Raw genomic sequence first — 10,648 nt, 5'->3', positions numbered from 1 at the left:
CCATCCACAGAGCCTGGAGAGGGCATGGAACCTCAAACAGACCTGGTGTGGCCATGGTCAGGATAGACTCTTGATGATCTATTCTCTTTGTGAGAAACAAAACTTCATGTCGTTGATAAATACATTCAAGGAGAGTATCACATGTAGCTATCATAGAGTCTATTTTTGTATACTTATTCTCAACAGCCCTCATTGCTATTATGACAATGCTCTTCCTCCCACCCACTCCCAGCTCTACAACCTGGCGTTCCCCCACACTGAGGAAATGAACCTTCACAGGATGAAGGTATTCTCCTCCAATTGATGCCAGACAGTGATATCCTCTGCTATATATGTGGCTGTAGCCATGGGACCCTCCATGTGTCCCGTCAATATCCCTCCAATCATGGGTTATAGGCTGTCAAGCAGGTGCTGGTAATTTCAACAGCAGGCACTGCTTCCCACAAAACTATCTCCCCAGCTTGCATTTTATCCAATGCTACAAGCATGCTGGAAATCCTGTATTTTGTTTATTTGGCCCATAGCTAGACATTCTTTCTTGGACTATAATTAAGTGATCTACCTTCCTAACGCTGCCACCCTTTAACACAGTTCCTATGTTGTTACAACCCTTGATGACAAAATTATTCTTGTTTCTTCTTCATTATTGTAATTTCGCTTCTGTTATGAAATGTAGTAGGTAATCATTTTGGAGACTGAAGTTTGTCAAAGGGATCAAGACCCACACACAGGTTGTGAACTGCAGATATAGCAGGTTGGTGGCAAGATATATTTGAAGGACAAACTGGGGAAGACAACCACCAGCCCTGGGTCCCAAGTCCATCGCTTTATGGACCTAGCTCTCCTCTGTTCCTCCTTAAATATGGAGTCATGTGCAGAGCGTTTGTCACTTTGAATAAAACAAACCTTAACAGAGTCACATGATGGATGGTTCCTTGTTGCTACCATTTTTTAATTTCCTGCCCCAAAACCTCACATTTTAAACATCATTGAAAGCCAAGAAAATAGGCATAAAGATCTCTCTGTGTGAGTTACTGCCCACAATTCATTTTGTTCACCTGGAAATCAACTTTAGAAGACTGCAAGCATTAGCCATTTCAGAAATCCACTTCCTGCTCATGTTTTGTTGAAGAAAAAAAATCAAGCTATATAGAACAATGGAGATGGAGTGTACAGGATGGGTTGGGGATTTAGAGCTCTTAAGGAAACCTCGCACAAAGTGAGGTATATCAACATACCTCAGCTGACTCAGAAGCAAACAGGTGAGGACCATAGGAAGCCTTGGGCATGAACAACAGGGATGAAGGTGTCTTTCCAAGGCAGAGAGACAGAGCAGAACATCCTTCCTTGGTCTAGTTGAAGTGAGGAAGCAAGTGGTTCTCCACCTAAGTCATCCCACACTGAGCCAGTTCATGAAGTTCTGGTCCTGTAGACTCTCCAGTGCCTGAGTTGAAATGCAGCTGCTCCCCCCAACCCACATAGGAACAAGCACTTGTTATAAGGAGAGGTGCTTGAAGACATCATTCTTTGAAGCCATCTTCTCTAAAGGGCAGGTCTCCAATTCCTTAGCAAGAAAGGCATCATGTCTTCAACCTTGTTGTCTTTCCATATGTGCCATCTCTGTGAAGCCCCATCTCGAAGGTCTTGGCCAGGACATCTGGCTACGTGAACTGATGTCTCCAACAGGTTTCCTAAAGTCTCAGTTTAGCAGTTTTGGACGGATTACCTGTGCCTTATCTATAGTGGAAACAGGGATTGAATTCTGGCTTCTCTGAGTCCCTGGAGGTAGTAGAGACTTATAGAGAGCAGGTGAAAGAATTATAAACATGAAAGTGCTAATCCATTCTTCGGGTGCGAACTTCTCTTTTTTTTTTATACATTTTTTAATCATTTAATAAAGTAAGTCAATATCCCAGACAGGGTGAAAGTCTGGCTTATGCACCAGCCTCTCTTTTCATCCTAACTCCTCGCTGCTCAGGGTGTGATATCCATTGCAAGTAGAGTCATTGCAGATGTAAGTGGTTATAATGAATGGCACACAGGAATGTGCTGGGCCCCTTATCAAATATGATCATCGATCCTATCAGAATAGAAGCATTAGTGGGCTGAATGGCAGGCAGGATGAATGGGACCCGATGTCAGTCTGTGGTTGACTGGGAGCTGGTTTTATTTCCCAACCACGAGTTTGGGCTTTTGCCTGAGGTTCTAGTAAACACTGAGAATTTTTATCAGGGATTTCCTTTCAGGGATCCCTCAAGATGATACCCTGTGGATGTACAGAGCAGGACCTAGAGGAGGCTGCAGGAGCTGTCAGCTCAGGCAACACCGAAAGCTGTTGGCTTTGCAGAAGGCACATGCTGCAGTGTTCAGGCCAACAGAGACAGTGACAGAGGCAGTTAGTGCAATGTCCCTCTTTGCATCACAGCAGCACCCACACACTTTCCTTCTGCCATGTCAGACTTACATGTTCAACAGACCGTCAAACCCAGTCTGAGTGAAGGTACACCATTGCACTAAGAAATGAACACTGCATAGTACAAGACACAATGGATGGTAAGATGTTGCACAAATGATGGGAATCTGAAATAATGTCAGTTAAGATGGATTGCATTCCTCTCAGAGGACCTGGGTTCAGTTCCCAGCAACTATATCAGATGGTCCCAAACTCTAGGGTCTCTGATCCCCTCTTCTGATCTCCGTGGGTCACTGCACATGGGTGTACATACATACATACATATATACATACATACTACATATATATATACACACATATTTCACACATACATACTATACAGATACTACATAAATACGACATATATATTATGCCAGTGGGTTACTCAGTAATCTACTATCCTTGGTGACTGGATTACTCAAGCCCTCAGGAACCCTCAGTGGAAGTCCATTTCTTCTCTGTCAGTTCCTTTCTGGGGTTTAGGGCCCTCATATTGACTGAAGTCTTTATATGATTTTTGAGTTTCTGAAGCATTTCTGTAACACGAGCATCAGGTTTTTTGAATCTCTGGTCTTCATAGGGTTTTGAGCACCTGAACTTGTGCCGAGTCCGTCTAAGTAGTCCCGGAGGTGGAAAGTCGCTCGGGTCTCTGCTGTTCAAGTGCTTCCCATGTTGGGGTAGGATGTTATAATCCGGTTGGGATACACTGAAGGCGTTCTCAAGTGGCAGAGGCTGGGAACCCTCAAGTTCTTCTCCCATTGGAGTTGGGTGTTATACTCCGCTAGGGGCCACTGTATGGGCTTCCAGTCTGTGAAGGCTGGGAATCCTTCAATTGATTCCCCTGTTGCACTCCGGTGTTATAATCATCTTGGGGGACTCGGAAGTGGTTCCCAGTCCATGGAGGCTGGGAAATAGTTCGTGCATTGTCAGAGGGTAAAGTTCGGAATAAGGCTCTCTGTCCTCTCTAAGCACTACCACGTGAAGGGGCAGTGAATATACTTGGCAGTTGTGAGTCTTGGTGAGCCTCACGTGAGCTGTATCCTTTGAGTATTTCTCTCTCTCTCTCTCCCGAGAACTGTGGAAAAGTCCATAAGGCAAAGTGTCGCGCCCACCTCGTCTGGCAAGGAAGATGCAACACGGTTGGATTCTTCTCAACAGCCTTTACTGTAGGACACCTTCTTTGTTGATACAGGTAGGCGGCGGCAGCCAGCCCTAAGTGTTACAGCTCCAAGTGTTACAGCTCCAAGTGTTACAGCTTTAAGTGTTACCGCTTTAATTGTTACCGCGCCGAGCGGCAAAGCCGCTCGGCTTATATACATAACAGTATGCTAATCTTTCAGGGATTGGTGGGGCACGAGTCACCCCACTGCCATCCCAGCTACTTGTCCTCCAGAGATTGGCGAGGTATGAACTCCCATTTAGCATAGTAGCGCCCCAGCCAGACTGACGTCAGGTGTAAAACTCCACGCATGCTCAGTACTGTTGTTAGGAGGGCGCCAGATTCACCTCATTATCATACAGCTGTCGCACCGCTCCCTACATCTCCCCCTTTTTTGTTTAATAAAATGACTGGTCTAGATCTGGGTATCATGTCAATCTTGTCATTGCACCTGTCTTAGGTCGTTCCTGACGATGACTCGGCCTAACCCGTCTTTGGGTCACCCTATCGCCACCTGGGCCCCGTGTCTTAGGTTGGTCCGAGCTAGAGGAAAGTTGCCCGTCCCTGGATACAATGACCCCACATGACTGTGACAAAAATGATCTAGGGTGAACTCTTAATCTTTCAAAGAGGCCAGCCATACATTGGGAGAAGCACCATTGTCAATGGCAGTCATAGCCTGGTAAACAACCGCTTTGTGTCTGGCATGTTCTCTTTTTAAACGGCCAATAAGCCAGTGACATACTCCGCATCCCAGGAGGACAATAGCTCCCCAGGCAAACATGTCCGCCCACTCCTTAAAAAAGGAGAAAGCATTGGTAATCCATGAGGTAAAGTCTTCAATTGTGATGGGGTCCAGCCTAGTGCTATTGAGGACAGCAATCTGCATCAGCAATTGTCTGGATAGTTGCTCTGCTTTCATGGACCAGTTTCCTTTCAGATAATTTGAGATTTCTTTGCTCTGTTGAGAATGCTGAGAAAAGTTGGCTTGCAAAGGAGTATAGCATAAACCTCTTAGGGAGGAAACGCAAGACAGCTGTGTCATAGGATACAGTGCTTCAATTTGTTCTTGAACTAAATCTATCCTTTGATTGGCTAATAGAAGGCCAGATGCCAAATGAGTATTAAATTCTTCTTGTATCTCTAGCGCCATTTCAGTTCTTTCTACAATCTGATTGACAGTCTCAGCCGTCTGTATTTGATTGGTCATAGCAATTGTAGCTGTGGTAGCTGCGGCAGCAGACAGCACGATGGCTGAAATTATGATTGCCGTAATTCCAAAATCTCTTTTGGTTCTCAGCAAATTAAGAATAGGAAAACTATATGGGTTTGCCTCTACTGGGATTGGCACAAAGGAGGGAATCTTGACCATTACTGCAGTGTCATTGTTGCCATCTCAGCATTCAGATAAATAGCAGACTACATCAGAGCTATTACAATTTAAAACACTATTGTTGACATTAGTGCTTATCAGAAAGAAAAAAGGTGATCTAACACATACTGAAGTACTAGTGGCAGTATAATGTTCCAAAAGGTTTTTATATTGAATATTGGTCAACCTGGTATCATTTTTTCTGGAAGCCGAAACATTATACAGCGTGAAGTTCTCACCCATCAACCTAGCAAAGGGGGTCAGGGATGTATATGTCCCTTGTTCATTGGACAGCACCCATTGAAACCAAGGCCAGAGATTATGCTTGCCAGTCTTATTCTCCCCCCAGTCATACTGTACATGGTCAAGAGGAGGGGAAAATTCAAATCCCGGTAGGAATTGTTTTGTTCTATGGAATGGACTCTGACATGGGGTAAATTAGATGGAAACTCTTGATGCGGGGGGCAAGCGGGTAAGACTCTACGATGGGTAGAGCTATTCTGTGCATAGTTACCTTGCCCTGGGCGTGATGGAACACTACAATTATGTATCACAATTAGTGTTGTAATGTTCAGATCAGCAGAACTATCGACTGACATGTCCTCGCTGGGTGACGAGACTCCCTGGGCAATTTGACTCAAAGCAGCCAGGATGATCCCGGTGTTCATTGTGTTGTCACTTATAGGATTCAACCAATTAGCTAACGTGGCTCTATGCAACCAAATACAGGGCAGGGAAGAGTCTTTAATTGTAAAATATAAGGTATGCAACAGAGAAACGTTAGTGGCGGCATACCGTTGGGGCATTTCTCCAGTTGGCACTATACAAGGAACATCACGCAAACAGGAGGTAGAGAAAAACGTTGGTAAAACAGTAGAATTGCTATGGACTGGCATGGGTACTGGCCAGGATCTGTCAATAGCCCACAGGATGATCGAATTAACCTGTATTATCATTCCCAGTAGCAATAGTAGGGTTCGTAGTCTCATCTTCAGGAAGAGCAGAAGGCAATTTTCGAGTCAAGCGCTCAGGTACCCAAATTGGATTTTCTTGATTCTGCGGAAAAACACAAACAGCTCCCCTAGATCTCGAGATCACCGGATCTGGGCCACACCATTTATCAGTTAAGACATCTTTCCACTTTACTTCTGCATTAGTTATAGGTATAGTAGCAGCATGGTGATCCGCAGCAGAGCGGCCATGCACATCCAAAACTAAGAAATTTAGAGTAAAAAGAGCTAAAGAAAGTTGTTCTTTTGGTGTTCGGCTGTTGGCAATTCCCTCTTTTTTGTTTTTTTATCAGCTCTTTCAAGGTACGATGTACTCTTTCCACAATTCCTTGACCTTGGGGATTGTATGGCAATCCTGTAGTATGTTTGACCTGCATTGTCTGGCAAAATGACTGAAAGGACTTTGTAGTGTAGGCAGGCCCGTTGTCCGTCTTGAGACTATCAGGCTTTCCCCAGGCTGCCCATGCCTCTAAGTAATGGCTAATGGCATTACGAGCCTTTTCACCAGTCATCAGAGTAGCATGTATAATACCAGAACATGTATCAACAGAAACATGAGCACATTTTAAGTTTCCAAATTGAGGTATGTGTGTGACATCCATCTGCCAAAGTTTTAGCGGGATCAGACCACGAGGGTTAATCCCCACATGAGGAGGGTGGTGAAATTGAACACAATTTTGGCAACTTAACACCACATCACGAGCTGCAGCTCTAGAGATTTTAAATTTTTGTTGAAGAGTAAAGGCAGGTACATGAAACTTTTGATGAAATTCTCTAGGGAGGTCAACCGGAGCAGCATGAAAAATAAACTCTCTACGAGTACTAGCATCCACCAGGGCGTTATTACTGGTCATGGGACCAGGCAAATTAGTATGGGCTCGAATATGTTGTATGAAAAATTTATTTTTTCTGGCCCAAATCAAATTTTGTAATTCTAAAAGAATTTGACATAGAGTACTAGTCGACCGAATTGGCCCTGTAATTTCAAGTGAGCGCACCGCATTAACCACATAAGCAGATTCAGAAATTAAATTAAAAGAATCATGAAATCTTTTGAAAACTTCCAATACAATTTTACATTCTGTAATTTGGGGGGTACCTGGACTATATTGAATTAATACTGGTTCTTGAGAATCAAACATATAGGCACCTACACCTGTTTTGGAGCCATCTGTATAAATATCTAACGCTTTCCTCAAGGATAATCGTGCTTCCTTGGTTAAAACACGGGGTGAAGTAAGCTGAGAATCCCCTTTTAGGATCTCATAAAGTGGTTGTAAATCTACATTGGGCATTTTTATATAGGGTCGAATCCAATTTATGCTTCCTAATAATTTTTGAAAATCACTTGTTTTTTTTTTTTTTTTTTTTTCGTTCTTTTTTTCGGAGCTGGGGACCGAACCCAGGGCCTTGCGCTTCCTAGGCAAACGCTCTACCACTGAGCTAAATCCCCAGCCCCCCACTTAATGTTTTTAAATGATCTTTTCGTAATTCAATTTTCTGAGGAGAAATGTTATGAGAAGTGATTTTAGTTCCTAAATATTCTCCCATTTGGCCCATTTGAATCTTTTTAGGTGCTATGAACAATTGATTGTTTTCAAGCACCTTAACCACTTTTGTATAGGCCACTTCTAGGGCGGCTAGTATAAACATTTAGCCAGCCCCCTGGGGAGCTTGCCCAGCCAATTTGGCTTCTAGCTACAGATGTCGGCTCCAAAAACCAATTGAAACTTTTTATTTATTTGTTCCTTTCTTGAAAGGAGTTAAAGCTACATCAATGGGTGAATCAACCAGCATTTAAAGTTTTACCATTTTTTTTCTTTTAAACATGAAACACAAAACATTTAAGAAACGAGAAGCAAAACCAAGACATAAATTGACATACATCCACAGCTTGGTGCACCAAGGACAGACAATAGACACAGAGGAAAAGGACTAGATGGCGTTCCACCAAAGGGACCCAGACATCCTACCTAAAGAACCCAGAACCAGAAAGAAGCACTTCTCCAATAGGAGCCAGCAAGGAGGCAAGACGTCTCCCACCTCCTTCTGTTCCCAGGAGAGCTCCAAAAAGTTTAAGCTCATTTCCTTCTTCTGCCAAAGCATCTGTGGAGAGTTCCGGAGGACAGTTTTTCTCAACCCCATTCTCTCTCTTGCCTAGGGTGTAAACTGTCTCTAGTCAGGGTCCAAAGACTAAAAGCATCTATGAGAATCGACTTTGCTTCTCTAGATTTTAACATACCTCTAAAAGAACACATACACAAAAACATTTTACATTATTACCGTGTCCCCTTTTGACCACTACCACTACCCCAAATCTTTATCTTTGCACATGCTTTCAATTTCTGTGATCCTTCTGAATTCTGCTTATTGGGGTCTTTAAAATCTGTATCCACCACCTGAGTTCCTATTCTAGGGATCAATATGAGTCTGGTGGTGGAACTGAGGTCGAGTCCCGTGCTTCCTTTTGTTGCTCTGCGGGAGGCCCCAGACCCCATGGTTCAACCTTTAGTTTCACTTTCTCTAAACTGTCAGTGATGCTTTCTAGTCTGACATTTCTAAGGTCAAGGCATTTAAAGTATATATCTTATTTGTTTCCTGGTCCTGATTATCCTCTTTTTTTATCTCTGCCTTCTCTCTGTTCCTTTTATCTCCTTTTCTTTTCTTTCTTTGGTACCTTTTCTCCCTCTGACATACTTTCTTGATGCTCTGCAAGGATTCTCTGACCTGTTCTAACGACTTTCTCACATCGCTTATCCTCTAAACAAGCACGGACTATTCGCCAAAGAGGCTTTGATCCGGGTCTAAGCTTGCCCTCTGTGGCTTCTTTATCTAGATCCCTTCCCAATTTGTCCCATGCTCGCAAGGTAAGAGATCCTGACACTATAAACCAAGGAGCACAACGATCGCATTCATCAAGAAAACTTGACAGGATTTTCCTTTCAACTTTGAGCTTCTGCCGATTAAGGACCTCCTGGAGAGCTGTCAGGAATGGGCTGGAATGTGAGCTTCCCATACTCAATGAACTTATTTTCAAGCGGTTTTTTAGCAAGCTGGCCTGTTTGTTTATTCCCAACTCCGTAGCCTGGCACCTGTTGGCTACTCCGAGCAAGTGCACTCCCGTCCGGGACGGTGGCAATTCAAAAGAAAGCAAACACACAACACAAAGACGAAAAGAAACAAATTATAAAACCTGCCCACAAATGATCAACTTGAAACAACATCGCTGCAGACCGCAGACCTTTTAGCCTCTAACCCAAGGCTCCCATCGTCTCTGCTCACCTCCACAGAAATTTATCGTCCCTTACCGGGAACTTTTCCGACGTCGCTCCTCCTGAAGCTGAAGAGTTCTGAGATCCACGAGGTTGTCCTCGTCCCCGTACGGACCACCACTTTGTCTCACCCACCTCGTCCGGCAAGGAAGACGCAACACGGTTGGATTCTTCTCAACAGCCTTTACTGCAGGACACCTTCGGCAGCCAGCCCTAAGTGTTACAGCTCCAAGTGTTACAGCTCCAAGTGTTACAGCTTTAAGTGTTACCGCGCTGAGCGGCAAAGCTGCTCAGCTTATACACAACAGTATGGTAATCTTCTTTCAGGGATTGGTGGGGCACGAGTCACCCCACTGCAATCCCAGCTACTTGTCCTCCAGAGATTGGCGAGGCATGAACTCCCATTTAGCATAGTAGCACCCCAGCCAGACTGACGTCAGGTGCAAAACTCCAGGCATGCTCAGTACTGTTGTTAGGAGGGCGCCAGATTCACCTCATTAACATACAGCTGTCGCACCGCTCCCTACAGCAAAGCAGGGATATCTCGAGTGACCATTGATCTCAGGAAACAACCAAACCTCGAGAGGGGCTGTCCTGGAGTTTGCAAAATTCAGTAGCGAGGTCTGCATGGGGCAGTCTCGAGGTTTGCACGGGGCAGTTGCGAGGTCTGAATGGGACAGTCGCCAAGTCTGCACAGGGGAGTCTCGAGGTCTGCATGGGGCAGTCGTGAGGTCTGCTCGGCCCAGCCAGGAGATGCCTCACTTGTCAGTTCTTCTTGTAGTAGCGGTGCGATCATCCAAGCTTTCTGAATGAGAAGGAACCATGTCGACTCACTTCCTTTGAGTCCGGAGTGCTACCTGTTTTGTGAACACTGTCAGACGTCGTGACAACTGATTCCTGAAGGAGCAACATGAATGGAAAGGGCAAAGGGTGCTTAGGAGTCTGTGCTGTCAAGCGCCTCTTACACCAGCTTTATTGCAGTGATGTTTCTTAGAACCTCATAACCGAACGGGAAAGGCTGATCCTTGCTCCTCAGAGACTGCAGAGACTAGAAAATCACTGGTTGACTGTGTTAGGGAATGAACATGTGATAGGATTTGAATAGAGCATAGAATGCATGGGATTGATATTAGAATTCCATGTGAGTTTCAGGTGCTACTGAGACGCTTCTACCTTGATGTCTCACTATATTTTTATGTCCTAAAGCTCTTAATATTCTTTCCGTGATGATATTTTTGAAATATTGAGAATGCTGCACAATGGAAAATACTTTCTCTAGTCACATATATTGAAATTCTAAATGTCTCTTGACATTGTATGCTGTTGCCTGGCCAGAAGTCATCGGATGCTTTCAATACTGGTAAGTTGATTGAACACACACTG

General features: G+C 44.3%; 1 protein-coding gene across 1 annotated transcript; it reads right to left on the bottom strand.

The window, feature by feature from the left end:
- Positions 1-3,873: 3,873 nt before the first annotated feature.
- LOC134484513 (uncharacterized) lies at positions 3,874-9,516 on the bottom strand. Its single transcript, XM_063280680.1, has 2 exons — positions 9,302-9,516; positions 3,874-6,039 (listed from the first exon to the last, which is right to left on the bottom strand). Exon 2 carries the CDS (start codon positions 4,981-4,983, stop codon positions 4,228-4,230), a length of 756 nt encoding a protein of 251 aa, XP_063136750.1. The 5' UTR covers positions 4,984-6,039; positions 9,302-9,516; the 3' UTR covers positions 3,874-4,227.
- Positions 9,517-10,648: the final 1,132 nt, after the last annotated feature.

Source organism: Rattus norvegicus, chromosome Y, assembly GCF_036323735.1.
Source record: "Rattus norvegicus strain BN/NHsdMcwi chromosome Y, GRCr8, whole genome shotgun sequence".
Taxonomy (NCBI): domain Eukaryota; kingdom Metazoa; phylum Chordata; class Mammalia; order Rodentia; family Muridae; genus Rattus; species Rattus norvegicus.
This window is presented reverse-complemented; position numbering and strand designations above follow the sequence as displayed.